Here is a 21093-nt window from a genome sequence, read left to right on the forward strand (position 1 = left end):
AAGAGGCTAACACCCCCCACATACTAACTAAAATTAAGAGGGCCATTTGTACTTTAATTAAAACGGTTTCTATTTAGAACAGTGTTTTTTTTTTCAAACGGTTCGTGGTTACGAGCTGTATGCAAGGAGAGACTCGGCTCAGTAGTAACCGAAACTCTAAAAAATGGAATTTTGATGCCGATAGATATATCAAAAGAATGAGCTTGTTATGCTGATTCCAAACATATAGGTTTCATTAAGCTTAGAGTTAAACATCAAAAGCTACGATTCTGATAAGATTTGCCTGATTTTCCAAAAAGGAGAGAAATATTCCCTAAAAACGAAAAATCTTAATGAAATTTGCGCCATCAGATTCAGCGTATTAGATAATCTTATTGCAGAGGTTACAACCTCCTATCTGGAAAAACGTTAATTTTCGTTTTTTTTTGTCGGAAGATAGATCACGGATGCGTGTTAATTTGTTTGTTTTTGTTTTTTTTTGTCCCAGGGATAATCGTATCGACCAAATGGTCCTAGAATATAGGGAGAGGGCTCATTCAAATGGAAATTAACGGTTTTAGTGCCCTTTTTAAGTAGCCAAAAAGATTGGAGGGTACCTAGGCTTCCTCCTCCACCCCCCTTTTCCCGAAATCGTCCGATAAAATGTTGAGATAGCTATTTTGTTCATCATAGTTGAAAGCCGCAATATCTATGCCTTTAGTTATAACATGACACCCCACAGCCCAAGGGAAAAGGTCTTTAAATTATAAAATTTACCCATTGTTTACGGATAGTATTTGCTATTAGGAAGTATGTATACATTTTCTTTTCCACGGGGGGAATTTGCCATGGGGAAGAAAGTTCCAGGAGATGAACTTGTCAGGAAAAATTTTACACTGGGTGAATTTGCGAGAATTCCTATACAAAATTCTTTTTACATGTCTTACTTTCTCTTTTCTGTCTCAATTTAACGCGTGGAGTTGTTAAGGGCGATTGTCCGGGGTAAATTTCCACCGGGATTGAATTATCTAGATCATATTTCTATGGGTAGGTGGATTTCTCCGTGGAGGTGAAGTCAAATTTCCTGGCATTATTAAAAAAAACGATCAGAAATTAAGTAAAAAACAAGTTTTTTCAACTCAAAGTAGTGTTTCAACTTAAAGTCAACATTAAAATTTAAAACAAACATAAATTATAATATGTATGAAGGGCTTAAAGTACTAAAAGACTTTAATGTAAAGAGTGCGGTGTTGAAGAGGGGGTAACCCAGTTCGTTTACATAATAGTTTCTTTTCGTTTGAAGTTTCAATGTTGTTCCCTACTTTCAGTCGAAAAAACTTGTTTTTTTTGTATTTAATTCAACAACTGCAACAAACAAGAAAATCACAATGCTGCTCAAAGTTTACAAATCAGAGCTTCCAAAAATCTATGTTTGGCTGCCAGTCCCTCAAAACCTCAAACAGGGGTAGGGTTATTTGCCCTTTAATGGAAAAGGTATGTATTTTCAACAGTTTGAATTTTATTAGTGAAAACATTAAGAAGAAAATTATAATTGTTAATCAAAGTTACGAGAACTAAAAATTAATATTTCTTAAAATAATTATATGTCTGATATCGAATTGAATTTTACTTTTTAAAAGATATTTTTCTCGTCAAAACTTTTGCTTTTTATTGCATATCATTCAACGGTATTTCATCATTGACGCCTAAATAAAACTTATAAAAGGAGTAGGGGCAATTTTTGAAGCAATTGGTTTCGTTTTTTTTTTGTTTTCTGAAGTATTTTTGAATTCGCTAATCGGTAAATGGTTCAACAATTTATTTTGTATATGCTTGAAGACAGTATTGAATTTACTACTTATCGGCATAATGGAACCTAATTGATTGGTTAAAATATAATGATATAAAAAAAGTAATTCTGAGAAGTCTGAATACTTTGTAGTTTTTAAATGTTGTACTAATATTAGAAAAACCGTTAAACCGATTAAACAGTACTCTATTTTAATAAACTGAAAATTACATCCTAGCCATTATGAATGCTTAAGGGGTGGTGGCTCTCTGCGTTTGTTTGTGGTTATTTATGTTTGTTAATTAATAAAATCCAAAATGAACAGAAATTAAAATGAATAATCACATCAAACGTAACGAAAATAGAGACTGCTACGGATGTGGCGTCCGGCTTATTCCCCCGGAAAATTCTCCCCATGGAAAATTCCTGCAGTGGGAAATCCTCGTGGAAAATTCCCTCTGACAAACTCCCCTCAAAAATTCTCCCCACATGCAAAATTCATCAGCCAAAGGAAAATTGAGATAAATAAAAAGAAGGAAGAAAAGAATGTATTCAGGAATACTCCAATGAACTGTGAGGAAGGGGCGATCTGGGCCAATAGTACCCAAAACTATTAAAAAAGTGAATTTTGATCACAATTGATGCACAAAAAAGTTTTTTTTATGCTGATTCTAAATATATAAGGTTCAAGAAATTTGATGTGATATATCAAAGGCTACGAGCCTGAGAACATTTCCTTGATGTTTTAAAAAAGGGAGAAAACACATCGAGAAAGGCAAGTGACCTTAAACAAAATCATACAATTAGATTCAGCATCTCAAATAACCCTACTATGAAGGTTTAAGGCTCCTATTGACGAAAATTTGGAATATTATAATTTTAACAGAAGAAACATCACGGGTGCATGTTCATTTGCTCACCTCAGCAAATGAAACACCTCAGTCTTTACGCTAAATTTTGACTTTTTGTCACAACTCTACTTTTTAAAACCATAAAAAAGCTTTAGCGTAAAGAGTGAGGTTTTGAGGAGAGGACAACCCCTTTACTATACGGAATAATTTCTGTTCGTTTTAAGTTTTAATGTCGCTCCTTACTTTCAGTTAAAAAACCTTGTTTTTTTATTCTATTTCTGAACGTTTGAATTAATGCATGTTTTCATTTTAACTCTCCGCTCATAAATAACTAAAAACTAAATTTGCATATTAATTTTTTTGGCGAGATGGCTTTCTCATAGTTTTAATCGGAAGATTTTGAGAAAAAAGTAGCGGGGGAGGAGGCCTAGTTGCCCTCCAATTTTTTGATTACTTAAAAAGGTAACTAGAACTTTTAATTTTTTACGAATGTTTTCATTAGTGAAAGATATACGTAACTTACGAATTGACTTACGTAGCGAACTCCTATATTCGTATGTTTTTATTACGTATATGAGGGGGTTCGCCGTAACTTACGAATTGACTTACGTAGCGAACTCCTATATTCGTATGTTTTTATTACGTATATGAGGGGGTTCACCCCTTCGTAGATACATTGCGTTTTACACTAAAATATAAATTTTGTCCCGATTCCTTAAGAATGACCCTTAAGTATATTCCTTAAGAATCACAAAGGCCGTAGAATAAATAGTTGAAATTACTAAAAATACTTTAGTGCAAAGAGCGAGGTATTACGAGGAGGTGAACCCCTCATATGCGTAATAATTTCTGTTCGTTTTAATTTTTAATGCTGCTTCTTACTTTCATTTGAAAAAGCTTTTCAAAGTTATTTTTCATTATTTTTTTAATAATACTAGAAAATCCTGCGCCCCTTTCATTGAAATTCTCTTCCCCCATGACACATTCCTCCATGGAAAGATCCTCCCACGTAACCCCCTTCAACTTCTCCCCCCCCAACCAAAAAAATCCCTGTGAAAACGTCTGTACACTTCCCAGTAACCATTACTATGTGTAAACACTAGTCGAGATTTGTAATTTGCAGCCCCTCCCACGGATACTGTGGGGGAGTGAGTCGGCTCCAAAGATATAGTCAATAGGTTTTTCGACTATGGTGAATAAAATGGCTATCTCAGAATTTTGATCCGGTGAGTTTGGGGAAAATTGAGCGTGGGAGGGGGCCTAAGTGCCCTCCAATTTTTTGGTCACTTAAAAAGGGCACTAGAACTTTTAATTTCCATTAGAATGAGCCCTCTCACGACATTCTAGGACCACTGAGTCGATACGACCAACCCTGAAAAAAAAAAAAAAAAAAAAAAACAAATAAACACGCATCCGTGATCTGTCGTCTGGCAAAAAATGCAAAATTCCACATTTTTGTAGATAGGAGCTTGAAACTTCTACAATAGGGTTTTCTGATACGCTGAATCTGATGGTGTGATTTTTGTTAAGATTGTATGACTTTTAGGGGTTTTTCCCCCCTATTTTCTAAAATATAGCAAATTTTCTAAGGCTTGTAACTTTTAATGGATAAGACTAAACTTGATGAAACTTATATATTTAAAATCAGCACTAAAATGCAATTCTTTTGATTTAAATATTGGTATCAAAATTCCATTTTTTAGATTTTCGGTTACTATTGAGCCGGGTCGCTCCTTTTGTTACCACTTGTTCGTTACCACAAACTATTTGAAAGAGTTCTGTTTCGTGTCTAAGAGGCTTCAGAAATTGTGAATCAATAAAACCAATTTTGGTCCGCCATATTCGGCCTTGGGGTTTACTGGGATTTATTTGGGTCCCTGTCTACACGTCCTCTAAGTATGAAAAAAAAATCGATGCTACCAAATTATTTCCTCACAATTGGATGTCCTCTTCGGCTGAGTCTACGTAAGTTGAAGTTTTAAGCCAATAAGAGGAAAAACAAGAGCTAAGAGCTCATATGGCACTTGTGACGAGGCGAGAAGAGCTAAGAGCCAAGAGATCATATGGTATGAGCTCTAACAAAATTCTATGAATCAATAGATTGATTTAAAAAGGAAAATAAGAGGCTTAATGCCGGTCAAGATTTAAAATAAGAGCTCTGAGTCACAAAGTCCTTCTAAATATCAAAATTCATTAAGATCCGATCACCCACTCGTAAGTTATAAATACCTAATTTTTTCTAATTTTTCCTCTCCCTTTTGCCCCCCAGATGGTCGAATCTGGGAAAACAACTTTATCAAGTCAAATTGTGCAGCTCCCTGACACGCCTACCAATTTTCATCGCCCTAGCACGTCCAGAAGCACCGAACTCGCAAAATCACTGAACCCCTCCCCCCAACTCCCCCAAAGAGAGCGAATCCAGTACGATTCTGTCAATCACGTATCAAGGACATTTGTTTATTCTATCCACCAAGCTTCATCCCGATTCCTACACTCCAAGTGTTTTTCCGAGATTTCCCCCTCCAAATCCCCACAATGTCAAAAGATCTGGTCGGGATTTGAAATAAGAGCTCTGAGACATGAATTCCTTCTAAAAATCAAATTTCATTACGATCCGATCATCTATTCGTAAGATATAAATACTCCAATTTTCATGTTTTCCAAGAATTCCGGTTCCCCCCTCCAACTCCCCCGAATGTCACAGGATCTGGTCGGAATTTGAAATTAGAACTTTAAAGCACAAGATCCTTCTAAATATCAAATTTCATTAAGATCTGGTCACCCTTTCGTAAGTTACAAATACCTCAATTTTCAATATTACCCCCCCCCCCCAATTCCACCTAAGAGAGCAGATCCGGTCCAGTTATGTCAGTCACGTATCTTAGACAGGTTTCTATTCTTCCCATCCAGTTTCATCCTGATCTCACCGCTTTAAGTTTATTCTAAGATTTCCGGTCCCCCCAACTGCCCCCCCCAATTACGCTTGATCCGGTTGAGATTTAAAATAAGATATCGGAGTTACGAGGTCCTTCTAAATATGAAGTTTCATGAAGATCCGATCACTCCTTCGTAAGTTAAAAATACGTCATTTTTCTTATTTTTCAGAATTACCCCCCCCCTCCCCCGCAATTGAGCGGATCCGTTCCAATTATGTAAATCACGTATGCAAGACTTCTGCTTATTTTTCCAACCAAGTTTCATCCCAATCCCTCCAATCTAAGCGTTTCCCATCATTTTAGGTTTCCCCACCCCAAACTTCCCCCAATGTCACCAGATCCGGTCAGGATTTAAAATAAGAGCTTGGAGACACGATATCTTTCTAAAAATCAAATTTCATGGAGATCCAATCACCCGTTCGTAAGTTAAAAATACCTCATTTTTTCTAATTTTTCAGAATTAACCCCCCCCCAACTACCCCAAAGAGAGCGGATCCGTTCTGGTTATGTTAATCAAGTAACTAGGACTCGTGTTTTTTTTCCACCAAGTTTCATCCCAATCCCTCCACTCCAAGTGTTTTCTAATTTTTAGGTTTCTCCCTCCCAACTCCCCCCCCCCAATGTCACCAGATCCGGTCGGGTTTAAAATAAGAGTTCTGAGCCACGATATCCTTCTAAATATCAAATTTCATTGAGATCCGATCACCCGTTCGTAAGTTAAAAATACCTCATTTTTTTTATTTTTCAGAAATACCCCCCCCCCCCAAACTACCCAAAAGAGAGCGGATCCGTTCCGTTTATGTCAATCATCTATCTAGTACTTGTGTTTATTTTTCCCACCATGTTTCATCCCGATCCCTCCACTGTGTTTTCCAAGTTTTAGGTTTCCCCCTCCCAACTCCCCGCCCCCATCACCAGATCCGGTCCTGATTTAAAATAAGAGCTTTAAGACACGATATCCTTCTAAACATCAAATTTCATTGAGATCCGATCACCCGTTCGTAAGTTGATAATACCTCATTTTTCTAATTTTTCAGAATTACCCACCCCCCCCCAACTACCCTAAAGAGAGCGGATCCGTTCTGGTTATGTCAATCATGTATCTAGGACTCGTGTTTTTTTTCCACCAAGTTTCATCCCAATCCCTCCACTCAAAGTGTTTTCCAATTTTTAGGTTTCTCCCTCCCAACTCCCCCCCCCCCAATGTCACCAGATCCGGTCGGGTTTAAAATAATAGCTCTGAGCCACGATATCCTTCTAAATATCAAATTTCATTGAGATCCGATCACCCGTTCGTAAGTTAAAAATACCTCTTTTTTTCAGAAATACCCCCCCCCCCAAACTACCCAAAAGAGAGCGGATCCGTTCCGTTTATGTCAATCATCTATCTAGGACTTGTGTTTATTTTTCCCACCATGTTTCATCCCGATCCCTCCACTCTAAGTGTTTTCCAAGTTTTAGGTTTCCCCCTCCCAAATCCCCGCCCCCATCACCAGATCCGGTCGGGATTTAAAATAAGAGCTCTAAGACACGATATCTTTCTAAACATCAAATTTCATTGAGATCCAATCACCCGTTCGTAAGTTGAAAATACCTCATTTTTCTAATTTTTAAGAATTACACCCCCCCCCCAACTACCCCAAAGAGAGCAAATCAGTTCCGATTATGTCAATCATGTATCTGGGACTTGCGCTTATTTTTCCCATCAAGTTTCATCCCGATCCCTCCACTCTAAGTGTTTTCCAAGATTTTAGGTTTCCCCCCTCCAACTCCCCCCAATGTCATCAGACCCAGTCGGGATTTAAAAAAGCTCTGAGACACAATATCATTCCAAACATCAAATTTCATTAAGATCCAATCACCCGCTCATAAGTTAAAAATACTTCATTTTTTCTATTTTTTTCGAACTAACCGGCCCCCACTCCCCGCCCCCAGATGGTCAAATCGGGAAAACGCCTATTTCTAATTTAATCTGGTCCGGTCCCTGATACGCTCGCCAAATTTCATCGTCCTAGCTTACCTGGAAGTGCCTAAAGTAGCAAAACCGGGACTTTAGGTTTTCCCCCTCCAACTCCCCCCAATGTCATCAGATCCGGTCGGGATTTAAAATAAGAATTCTGAGACACAATATCATTACAATCATCAAATTTCATTAAGATCCAATCACCCGCTGATAAGTTAAAAATACTTCATTTTTTCTATTTTTTTGCGAATTAACCAGGCCTCCACTCCCCCCCCCCCCAGATGGTCAAATCGGGAAAACGACTATTTCTAATTTAATCTGGTCCGGTCCCTGATACGCTTGCCAAATTGCATCGTCCTAGCTTACCTGGAAGTGCCTAAAGTAGCAAAACTGGGACCGACAGACAGACCGACAGACCGACAGAATTGGCGACTGCTATATGTCACTTGGTTAATACCAAGTGCCATAAAAAATGATCCTATTTTGAGACATTAAAAGTCGATACAACCAAATTGCTGTAGCTTTGCCCCAGGTCGCTTTTGCAGAATTTGAGACAAAAAATTCAGCAATATTTTGTTAAATATTCAAAGCCCAGTATCTATAAGTATATATACATCTATAAGTATCTATAAGTATATAAGCAAGTATTTTTTGGCCCATTTTTAGGTGAGCCAAATTTCTTTTGATCAACAAAATTTCGGGTGACCTAATTTTTTTTATACGAATTGGAGTCTTATTGGCCTAAGGACTTGCGAATACACGTTCTAAGCAAAAAAAAGCTTTTGGCCTACTTAAGGCCAAACATATAAATAATTAAAACAACAAACATTTGCGCCCCTTTTCGAGTCAGCATGATTTTTTTTGGTTTACTGAGGTCTATATATGTAATTCTCAAGCTAATCAAGCAAATTCTCGGCTCATTTTTGGACAGTGTTCTGGAATAAACCAATATTATTTTTCATTACCTTTTTTATGAATTGGAATCTTTATTTTCGTGGGCCTTGTGCCCCTCAACTTTATTTTTTTGTACGTGAAGGACGACACCTTAACCCAGGAGCCTACCGATGTAAGCTTCAAGCTAAAAGGGAAAAAGGTTGTTTCATACAATTTCGAGTCCGTTTTTCACCTTTCACCAGGGATAAAGAGACATTCTTTATCTCTATTTTTCCTGTACATTCTGATTTACTTGGCTTCAGGGACTTAAGTGTTAAGACTCGTACTCACGGATTTCGAGGTTATGTTACATGAATTCTCATTTTTGTCACGTATTCATGAAACTAAAAATCACAAACATAAGCCTTCGGACTTTGGGGCATGTATAATTTTAATTCGATATGCCACAGAACATGGGTTCTGCATGTTTTAAAGAAAAACCATTATTAGTTGATGATGTGTTTTGTATTTTTACGTAATTTTTATTAATTAATCCCTATTCTTAGGGACAATTTTTATGAAGGCACAAATTTATGAGTGACTAAGTATTTTGAAGTTCAAATCATAAAATATAAATAAAATAAGATATACTTGCAAAACGATTAGACAAATGAATGGTAAAGATCCCCACAACTGCTTACGACCCGTGAAAGAAAACTAGAGGCTGTGCTAGATTGATTCAACATATGGGTGATCTACACATAAGGAGAGATAAAATAAATCTTTAGAAACTTGGTTTTTCTAGCTTAATACTTGAACAAAACACAAGATATACACAGTTTCTCACTGACAAGCTTGTGTTAGTAATTAAAAAAAAAAAGCAAAATCAGCAGCCAAACAAGAACTGAGAATGTACAAAAGCACACACCTACAAACCTAACCTTGATTAAAACGTGCTCTTAGCTCAGAATCAATCTCATTCAATAGAAGACTAAAACTTGCTTCAATACCGAGTTCATACCCTGACATATCATCAATGAAGGAGGTAACACATTCCTCCACAGTCTCATCTGTAATTTAGATTTTTTTTAATATGTATAATGGACAAAATTAAAATGTCAATATTGCCACTTGTGCTTGTGTCATCACAGCTAATAGTAGTAGCTTTGGTAATATAGATATTTGGTTATTGTTCCCTTAATGGTTTATAATAAAGTAATTCAAAGCATTCTTCTGGTATATATTAATGATTATTTGAAGCTTAATATAATATTAAGATTCTAAATAAGCCATTTCGGAAGTCTGAGATAATTTCGAGTTTTGATTATACATTCCTAAGTTTTTCTGAACATGGCCGAAAAGAAGAGATTTTGAACTCCATAACCATATTGCTTTAATAATAACCATAGTAGAGATGTGTAAGTTGAGATATAATTTTAATAGTAGAATATCTCAAAATCTTCTAATAAACTCCCAAATGAAGCCCTGTTGTATAATTAGAAATCCTAGCACATTTACGAAAAAGGTATGGCAGTACTAACCTCTTTTTCTTTGCACTATAAGTTTACAAGAGCTATTTAAATTAGGGGAAACAATTAAAGAGTTGACATAGCTTAAAAAACCAATTTAACTCTCAGTTTTCATTCCCAACTGAGTGAATAAGCAAATCCGGTAAAATATCCCCTGTCCTGTTTCAAAAAATTGTCTTTCAGGCTCGAGAGATAAGTAATTTTCAATAGCGATCGTTTCTGGGGTAGCTAAAGTCAAGGAACAAGATGCAGCAAGGTTTTAGAATATACTCAAAGTTTGTCATTAGTTTAAATAGGCCCATGCAGACTCACCAATACCTGGTAACAACTTCTGTGCTTCTTGATCAAGTTCACTCAGGGTTAAATTAGTCTCCCATTCCTCCAAAGGTGTCAAGCAGTTAGTACTTCGAGGTAATTCACTATCAAATTTATTTACCTTATTTAAGTTTCTCTCAGAATTTGTTTTACATCTATAATCTTCGTAAAGAGATTGACGAATGGCTTCATCAGCTTCTAATGATACAGGTCTACTTTTACTACTTCCAGAAGATGTGGATAGGCGCATCTCTTGCTTAGTCGTCTTTAACCAATCCGAAAGCAGGGCCGCTTTAAGTCTGCTGTTTTCCTTTTTGTGTGTACGAGGAAGTGAGCCAAACATAGACCCTGATTCTGAAGAATCACTAGGAAAATTTGAACCGAAAAATATATTCTGAGGCAAAGAGCGCCTTGGTGGAGGAGGAGGTGATTTTAAAGCTGGATTCAAACCTCCAGATCTTAAAGGTGATATTCTCCCATCAGAGTAAAAGCTACCTTCTAATGTGGTGATACTTGATATGGATGTCTGTCTAGAATGTGCTGGCGTTCTTTGATTAATTATATCTTCAACAGGTGGTGGTGGTACTGGGGGAGGAATTTGAGTATAAATTTCTTCTCTTTCAAAATACTGCTGCGTTCCTATGAAACTTTGATTGATGTCTTCGCAAGTGATCCGTGAATTATGACGGGAATGATTATGACTGGAACTATTGAGATTTGTCACCGGTGAAAAATTTTGGCAAAGCCGATTGAATAAGATTAATTCCTTTTCGTCAGGGTCCGAAGAAGGAGAGTTTGGCCTAACGGGTGGTAATGGACTATTTTCAGCAGAAGAAAAATCCAAATCTGAGTAATAAATATTTTCAAATTCAAAGCATTTGTTTCCAATTCTGTCTTCTATTAAACCGTTGCTGGGTACACTTGGAGCAGAGGCATTCCTTTGCAGAGCAAAATTTCGTCTTCTTACAGCTGGTGGACTAAATGCACCAAAACGAAAACGTTTAATTACCTCAGTTGAACTTAGTCTGGGAGGAGGCTTAGGGATTTGACTATCACTAGAAAACTTCACTGTCTTACTAAAACTTTCTGACATTGATAAAGTTCTCCTATTCTCAGAGCTTAGATTAATGTTGCCAAAGTTATTTTCGGTTATAATGAAGCTGTCATTGCCAGAGTTTTGATTTGATACTTCAATCAATTCGCCATCTTTTATACTAGATTCTTTGTATTTGTCTGTCAATGTAGATGGTGTTTTAATTTCTTGTAAATTAAATGCGAAATTAGGATCAACATCTTGTACTTTGGAGCCAGAAGAAGCTGGTGCCAAGGCATTTGCTGCCAAAAGAAAATGTGACTCAGTATCGTGAAATTTTTTATAGTTGTTCAGAACAGGTGGAGGAACTTTAATTGAGTCTTCCCACTTCAGCTTAGTTTCTGGCTTTTTTAAGATTACCGCGCGTTCCTGCTCTTGCCAAAATTTCCGTAATTCACTCACAACATTCTTGTGTGATAAACAGTCCATTTTGTTGGATTTTTCAATATTTTCATTTTTAGTCATGTCATCAAAACTAGTAGGTTTCCTAACAGGCTGTGGACTCAAACTAGGATATGGGCTTCCGAAAGACTTACTTTTAGTTAAAGCAAAATTGCTTTGTTTAGCTTTTGAAAAAGTAGTAAATATTTTGGTTTCTTCTTGACCCTTCACGATTGGAACCTCAATTACCGTACAAGGTGTCATACTTCGCGAGTCAATACTCTCACAGCTTGCATCAATAAAACGTCTAGGAAGCTCTGTTGAAGGCTGATCTCTACACAGGGAAACTGGACTACTGTCCTTTGACGTATCCTGTAGACCTGGTAAATGATTCAGGGTATAAACATCTGCAGTACTGGTTTCCAACTTAGAATAATCAATGGAATGTTCATGAGTAGTGGTTTGCGTATCGTTTATTTTCTCTGATGGACAATATTCCTCTGTTTCATTATTTGACGGAAGGGTTGTTAAACTATTGCTTGCATTCCCAGGAGAATCAACAGCTACAGAGTGGCCATAAGCCAATTCTTTGGATTCTTGTGGAAATTGCAATTCATTAGGAATTTCCTTGAAAATTGTGCTGGTCTTTTGCTCTTCTTTTTCTTCATTTAATTTTTGGCAAAATTCACTTAATTGGTCTTTTGATTCTTTCGTATTGGAACTGAGTATCGTTTCTATTTCTTTATTTGCCTTGTCTTGGTGTAACGGTAATTCTCTTATAGACACTTCGTCAACTTCTTTGCCCAGAAAATTTCGTTTAAGAGCCTGCATTCGATTATATACTACCCTACAAGGATTAGTTGTGTTTTGCACATTTTGTCCAATATCTTTTTTATTATCATAGTCAGATTTTGAAATTTTGTCATTTTTATGGTCATTATCATTGTTGGGACCGGCATTTTCAAAATCAGGTTTTTCAATCACTTTGTTATTATCTCCACTTTGAGCTTCATTGCAAGAATTATTCTTGAACATTTTTGAAAACGAAAAAACAGAGCGCTCATTAGATTCTTTTATCTTGTCTTTGCCAAAATTAAATAGCTTAGTAAAACTTCTTCGATCCGAAGCTGAGGATTTCACCGGTTCATTTGGCAGTGACATATCGTCGTCAAATTGTTTTGTTTGTGACCTAATTATACCGCTCTCACCTTCGTCACCAATTCCAGTTTCTGAAGAGTCATTAGTTAAAGTGACGACAGGGAGAGGCAATAAAACATCTTCGCTATCTCTGTTAGAAACTATTCCCGCTTTCTCTTCGACGTCTTCGCGGAACCCAGATAGTTCAGCAACAGGCTTTGGAATTTCTGAGAGTAACAAGCTACGGCGATCGGGACCATTTTGGCAGAGTTTATCTAAATGAGTCATAAGGTCACTTGGACTAACATCATTAAATGTTTCAGAAGCAACAGAATAAGCATCTGATTCATCACTATTTTCAATTATAATTGGCTCAGCTCGTACAAAGCCAGACTTTGATGAAATGTCAATTGAATAGTTGTGTTCACTTTTTATATAAGAATCAAAAGCTTCTTTAAGCTTATTATAAGCTGTCGAACAGCAAGAACTGTTCGTGTCAATATCAAAAACTTCTTTATTTATTAGTGACAATCTTGGCTGAGGGGTTGGTTCATAGCGTGTTTTAATTTCTTCGATCGTAATTGTTTTTTCGTTCTCGTCTTCACTTGGATATTCTAAAGCATCAAAACTTGAACCAGCTTCACAATTTGAAATTTCTGATAAACGAATTGACTCTTCTTCAAATTGTATTGCATCACTTTCCCCTTCTGAAAGGAAAGATTTTGTAGGCGAAAACAGAGGTTTCCGAGTTTCTAAAAGGTGACCGTCTAAAGTTTCTTCGTCTTCCTCTGAAAGGGATTCAAGAGCAATACTACCTCTATTACTTAAAACATCAGATAATGTATCACTAAAATCACGACTACTTCGAATCTCAAAATCACTCACGTCGCTACCTTCTTCAGGTATAACATCCAAAAATCTCCTTGGAAAATATATTGGAGTTCTTTTTTTAGGAGCTGGACATTCTTCCTTGGATAAAACATTGTCGTATTCTTCAATATCAGATTTTTCAGTATCTTCATAGTTGCAGTGAATTTCTCTAGTCATATCTGTTTGACAAGTGCTGTTAGAATTTTCTATTTTTTGCTCGTCAGTTTCAGATTCTTGTTTAATAGAGTCCAATAGTTTTAAAAACTCAGTAAGTTCATCTATCGAAAGTCCATTTTGATTCCCTGATTTGGAAGAAACTTCACCCCCATCTGCCATACCCCTCTCACCTGTTTCAGAAGGGCTTTCAGAGGAACCAATGTCTTCTTTTTGCATAGGAGCAGAGATTGCAGGCATATGGGCTGGATACCATGCTGTTGGAGGCATTGGTGCAACAAACCGTTCCTGACATGTAGGTGGACAGAGAATAGATAACGGTTGTTGACCATATGGACATTGTTGGCACGAAAAATTGTGGGACGGTGCATACATTGGCAGTGGAGGAGGGACAAAGGCTGGAGCCATATGAGGAAGTGTGTAAAATCCCCTAGTAACACATTGGTACTGATGTGTGTTACAACATACTGGAATTGCAATGGCTGGCTGAGCTTGTTGTTTAATATCATCACTTCGTAACTGGGACTCTATGTCACTAAGTATATGGGAGATCCCTTCAGTTGTGGCTTGCAACTCAGTTCTACTTTTACCTTTTACCGGAGGATATTTCGGGATTAAATCATCGATATTTTTGCTTTTTTGAACGTTCTCATTAACAGCGTCTTGTGGAATAATATTCCTAGGCTTTATTTTAAGAGCTATGTGGATATCATCTTCCTCGGAGCTTTCAATTTCAACTTTGCCTAAACTCTTACGAAAAGTCACTTTTTTCGCTCGTGAATTTCGATCGATGCTCGACTCCCTTTGACCTTCAAGGTTAGCCAAACTCCCAAAAGAACCTAATTGAAAAAATGAAACTTTTCAAAACCACACAAATTTACAGTATTATTTTCCCTAATCAATTAAAATAGATTATTTTGTTGTTTATATAATTCTTCCTAGCCATCAGTTTGAGGTTTTAAATTTTCCTTTTATTCAGCTTCCGAATAAAATATTGAGAGACGAAATTCTTTAAATTATAAATGTCTTCAACGTAAGTTATGTTCAACATGACCATAGTTTATTTATGCGAAAACTACAACAAGTTGAAAAATCATTTTACTACACGAAAAAAAAACCGTTTTGATTAGTAATTCAAAAGAAAACTTCAGACGAAAAACGGTTTACATTGTCACATTGTCATGAATTTGACTATGTATATAATATAGGGGCAAAAAAAAGCCAAAATTAGTTTTAACGAATATTTGGGGCTTGGATGCTACCCAAACATCCCTTTTTTATTGACTCAAGGGAAGAAAAAAGCTCTATTTTTTTATTTATCAGAATGTTTTCAACAGTAAATATGGCTTATTTTTAGCTTTAACTCAGTCAAGAATCTTTCATAGCAAAACTAATACGACGCTAGCTTTCAATAAACAGTACAAGTTCGTGAATGAATGTGCAAATAAAGCGTAGCTAGCGAGGGGGAAACCCTGAACTTTTCAGAGAAAACCCCTTTCAGAAAAATGTGAAACTTTACGTCTCAGAATACGTTTTTTCAATCAGTTTTAAGGCCCCATATTCAAGATTGTGATTTTGTGCACCTCTATCTGCATAGCGATGAACAGCAAAAAAAAAACAAACTCACCCTCGATTAAATTATCTTTTGAATCATCTTGCAAACCCAATTCGTCTCTCTTTTGGATCTTTTCTTTTTCTTTGCTTTCTAGAAGAAAAAATAATAGTAATACACTTAGCTTATATGTTAGTAATCAAATAATTCATGGCAACAAACCGTAAGTACAGAATAATCTATACCAATAATAACCAAAGATCTAAAAATACGAAGTTTAGAAACTAATTGTAAATAAAAGTTTTCATTTTACACTCAGTTCAAATATCTAAAATCTGTAAAATTTACAAACACAGATTAAAATTTATTACCATAAATTTTTTTTGCCTAATTTTGGAGAAAGGAAGGCTAGAATACTCGAAAAAATGGCAGATTTTGATGATAATTGCACCATCCTTAGAGCCCTATTGGAAAATTTTTGGTCACAACCGAAGAGAAATTGTGACTGCTTTTTCGCTTTTTAAGATCTGCCTTATTCTTGGGTTTCATGCGAAGGGAAAATACTTAAATTAAGATTCAAGATACTTATGAAGATTCAGAAGTGAATGAAGGGCAGCTAGACCCCATTCCACACCCTTTCTCCCCCGACGTACATCTCAACTAAGCGTCAAACCCTGTCAAAATTTCAAGATAATCATCTAAATCAGAGAGGTGAACATACAATAAAAGGCTGTGAAGGTAACATCATTTAGGCGGCCCGCAGAGTAAAAAAGCTAAGTTATAAAGGTTTCCCCATTTATCTAAGGCATATGCCTTCATGTTTTTCTGAAAATGTCTTCAATATATCTTTTTCTGGCCACTTGGTACGTTTGGTGTCGTCTTAGAAACTGGAAAGTTATCAGCTAGGAAATCATAAATCATGTTAAAATGATAGGAGGCAGATAGGACAGAGGAGGGGCTAACAACGTTTTGTCTTCAGTTTGTTAAGCATTTTTGCACTAGTATCTCCACAGGAGCTTGTAATCTATGTGCGGTAAGTATTAAGGTAAATCAAAGTATTAGTACATGGAAACGAAAAGTCCCCAATATGTCTAGAAAGGGTTAGGCTATCATTTTGAAACTGACAAGGAGTGTTGAGCAGAAGACGGGGGAGAATATTAGACCTTGAATTGTGACAGGGGGAGGGAAGAGAGCTAAATCGGAAGACACAACGTGCATCCAGGTTATAAAAATAGCACATCTGCATAATATCAGGAATGGGAATCCAGGTAGAGTTGGTGACACTATGTTCACCCAGGCCAATCTACTTAGGGTAAAGTTACCTATCAACAGCTATTAGTATATGAACACAGCTACAAACCAAATTGAAAAATTTGAGAAGAAGTTCATATAAAAGCAAAGTAAATTCCAGAAGTAAATAAGGCTGGTTCAACAAACTTTGAAGTTTCCGATTATGCAAATCTAAAACCTTTTCTTTACAAAATTATGGCCCCTCAGTCCCTTGCCTTAGAAATATGCAGACTTTTCAAGTTGGCACAGATACTTGTAAACTTTCTTGGCTACAAACCAAATTAAGAAACTGAACCAAACGCTCATTTGAAGTAAGTAAATCTCCATTTTGAAAAACATTCGTGAACAAAATATAGATTGCGGAACCGTAATGGCAAATACCAATTATTTCAAAAATTAATAGAGCTAGATATTCAATAGATCTAGCATTTTAATATATAAAAACTATTATATTATCAGTTTCAAACTCCTTGCGTGTCGACTTTGGGTGAAAAAAACCCTCCTTTTTATTCTTGTGCTGCTTTTATAATAGCCAGTATAAGCTTAACAGTACCCTACAACTTTTTTAATATTAAATTATAAACGAACTAGCTGTTGGGGTGGCGCTTCGCGCCACCCCAACATCTAATTGGTGGGGGCGCCGCGCGCACAAGTCGTTACGCGCCATTGTAGTTGTGTCCCTGTGTCCCACCTGTGAATATAGATAGATATATATATATTTTTAACTACGTAAAACTTGCGAATGTACAACATTCTTGGCTGTCCCATTGTCTGTGCATATAAATAGATTGTCAGGTTTACCGGCTCTTGAACATGCAACATATAATTGTTCATGGGAAAAACAATCTGTATTCAGATCTATACCTCATTATTCTAATGATTGCCCTTGAGCTTTGTTGATGGTGATTGCTAATCGAACATTCCCTGTGTCCCTGTCGTCATTTATATATCCCCCTGTGCCCCCCGGCGTCCCCTTTGTTGTTGTTTTCCTGTGTCCCGGTCGTCATTTGTGTCCCGGTGTCCCAGTCTGTAATTTCTCTTTGAGTGTCGCGGTCGTCATTTATATTCCCTGTGTCCCGGTCGTCATTTTTGTCCCGGTCGTCATTTGTGTTCCGGTGTCCCGGTCTGTCGTCATTTATATTCCCTGTGTCCCGGTCGTCATTTGTGTCCCGGTGCCTTGTTGATGGTGATTGCTAATCGAACATTCCTTGTGTCCCGGTCGCTTTCTCTTTGAGTGTCCCGGTCGTTATTTATATTCCCTATGTCCCGGTGTCCCGGTCGTCATTTGTGTCCCGATGTCCCGGTGTGTAATTTCGTCAATCAACAAACATGTACCACCCCAACACCTAGTTGATGGGGGCGCTTCGCGCCAACCCCCCAAGCCCCCTCGCGCGCGCAAGTCGTTACGCGCCATATTAGTTACGCGCCATTGTAGTTGTGTCCCTGTGTCCCACCTGTGAATATAGATATATATATATATATATATATATATATATATATATATATATATATATATATATATATATATATATTTAACTACGTAAAACTTGCGAATGTACAACATTCTTGGTTGTCCCAATGTCTGTGCATATAAATAGATTGTCAGGTTTACCGGCTCTTGAACATGCAACATATAATTGTCCATGGGAAAAACAATCTGTATTCAGATCTATACCTCATTATATTCTAATGTTGCCCTTGAGCTTTGTTGATGGTGATTGCTAATCGAACATTCCCTGTGTCCCTGTCGTCATTTATATATCCCCCTGTGCCCCCCGGCGTCCCCGTTGTTGTTGTTTTCCTGTGTCGCGGTCGTCATTTGTGTCCCGGTGTCCCAGTCTGTAATTTCTCTTTGAGTGTCGCGGTCGTCATTTATATTCCTTGTGTCCCAGTGTCCCGGTCGTCATTTATATTCCCTGTGTCCCGGTGTCCCGGTCGTCATTTTTGTCCCGATGTCCCGGTGTGTAATTTCGTCAATCAACAAACATGACGTCAGTCGACACACAAACATGACGTCACTCGACACACACACACACACACACACACAGACAACTTATTTTTATATATAAACGAATATTTACTTTTATTTGATAAACTGTCTTCGGTAAAAAGGTAAAAGATAAATGATACGGCGTTAGACTTTACAGTCCCTACAGGCGGTGCTGATCTCCGTTTCTTGGCCCTTCACCCAGGAAGTGCAATGGGGGGTTGGGGACCAACCATCTTGGAGAATCAAAATCATATTGAGGAGTGGGGGGGGGTAGATGATGCTTAAACTTTTTCAAGGCTATACTACTGGTTACTAAGCCTTTTAAAGATATGAGTAGGATTACTACTGTTTTCTTTTTCAATCCATTTTTTGCTATTAGTCGAAACAACAGTATTCAGCATTAAAGTGAGTTAACGAAGTTCCAACACCAGGTTTCATAATATAAATTCCTAAATGAAGTAGCAAAATTAGACTATGTATTAAGATCGGTTAAATTTTGGATTTTAGTGTTTAATTTTCTATCAACAAAAAGAGCATTATAGATTCAGAGTAAATTTTGTGACAAAGGCTGAATTTGCTTTATCTTAACTCCCCTAAGAAGAAGAAAAAGTAAAGAAAAAAGAATCGACGATTTTGGTTTAAGAACATAATACTATTCTAAGTTGGCCTAAGAACAGAATATGTTCACCCCTCTAGACAAATCTTTACCTTTCAAACGGTTCGTGGTAACGAACTGTAAGCAAGGAGCGACCCGGCTCAATAGTAACCAAAAGTCTAAAAAATGGAATTTTGGTACCAATAGCTACATCAAAAGAATCGCATTTTAATGCTGATTTTAAATATATAAGTTTCATCAAGTTTAGTCTTACCCATCAAAAGTTACGAGCCTGAGAAAATTTGCGTTATTTTGGAAAATAGGGGGAAACACCCCCTAAAAGTCAGAATCTTAACGAAAATCACACCATCAGATTCGGCGTATCAGAGAACCCTACTGTAGAAGTTTCAAGCTCCTATCTACAAAAATGTGGAATTTTGTATTTTATGCCAGAAGGCAGATCACGGATGCGTGTTTATTTGTTGTTTTTTTTTTCAGGGGTGATCGTATCGACCCAGTTGTCCTAGAATGTTGCGAGAGGGCTCATTCTAACGGAAATGAAAATTTCTAGTGCCCTTTTTAAGTGACCAAAAAATTGGAGGGCACCTAGGCCCCCTCCCACGCCATTTATTTTCCCAAAGTCAACGGATCAAAATTCTGAGATAGCCATTTTATTCAGCGTAGTCGAAAAACCTTATAACTATGTCTTTGGGGACGAGTTACTCCCCCACAGTCCCCGTGGGAGGGGTTACAAGTTCAAAACTTTGACCAGTGTTTACATATAGTAATGGTTATTGGGAAGTGTACAGGCGTTTTCAGGAGGATTTTTTGGTTGGAGGCAGGGGTTGAGAAGAGGGGAATATGCTGGGGGAACTTTCCATCGAGGAATTTGTCATGGGGGAAGAAAATTTCCATGAAGGGAGCGCAGGATTTACTAGCATTACTTAAAAAAAGAATGAAAAAGTTTTTTTTCAGCTGGAAGTAAGCACCAGCATTAAAACTTAAAACGAACAGAAATTATTACCCATATGAGGGGCTCACCTCCTCCTAATACCTCGCTCTTTACGCCAAAGTATTTTTAGTAATTTCAACTATTTATTCTACGGCTTTTGTTATTCAGGGGTCATTCTTAATGAATTGGGACAAAATTTAAGCTTTAGTGTAAAGAGCGAGGTACTGACGAGGGGGCGAACCCCCTCATATATGTAATAAAAACATAAGAATACAAAAGTTCTTTACGTAAGCTAATTTATAAGTTACGTATATCTTTTACTTATAAAAAGATTCGTAAAAAATTAAAAGTTCTAGTTGCCTTTTTAATTAACCGAAAATCGGAAGGCAACTAGGCTTCCTCCCCCGCTCTTTTTTTCTCAAAACCATTCGATCAAAATTATGAGAAAGCCATTTAGCCAAAAAAAAATAAATATACAAATTTCGTTTTAATTATTCCTCTGCGGAGAGCCAAAATCAAAACATACATTGATTCAAAAACGTTCAGAAATTAAATAAAAAGAATAAGTTTTTTAAATGAAAGTAAGGAGCGACATTAAAATTTAAAACGAACAGAAATTACTCCGTATATGAAAGGGGCTTTTCCTTCTCAACGCCCCGCTTTTTACGCTAAAGTTTTTTACTGTTTTAACATGTAGAGTTAAGAGAAAGAGTCAAACTTTAGCGTAAAGAGCAGAGCGTTGAGAAGGAAAAGCCCCTTTCATATACGGAGTAATTTCTGTTCGTTTTAAGTTTTAATGTCGCTCCGTACTTTCATTTAAAAAA

General features: G+C 36.9%; 1 protein-coding gene across 14 annotated transcripts in view; it reads right to left on the minus strand.

Moving 5' to 3' along the window:
- The window catches only part of LOC136036255 (uncharacterized), a 358105-nt gene that overhangs the window by 144210 nt on the left and 192802 nt on the right, over positions 1-21093 (minus strand). For 12 of the 14 annotated variants that reach the window (XM_065718380.1, XM_065718381.1, XM_065718377.1 and 9 more), the window contains 2 exons: positions 15518-15595; positions 10239-14729 (listed from right to left, as the gene is read on the minus strand). In XM_065718380.1, coding sequence (XP_065574452.1) covers positions 10239-14729; positions 15518-15595 — 4569 coding nt within the window. The remainder of the gene's footprint in view (positions 1-10238; positions 14730-15517; positions 15596-21093) is intronic. The other 2 variants (XM_065718379.1, XM_065718388.1) reach the window with 1 other exon arrangement.

This window comes from Artemia franciscana, chromosome 15 (assembly GCF_032884065.1).
Source record: "Artemia franciscana chromosome 15, ASM3288406v1, whole genome shotgun sequence".
Lineage (NCBI taxonomy): Eukaryota > Metazoa > Arthropoda > Branchiopoda > Anostraca > Artemiidae > Artemia > Artemia franciscana.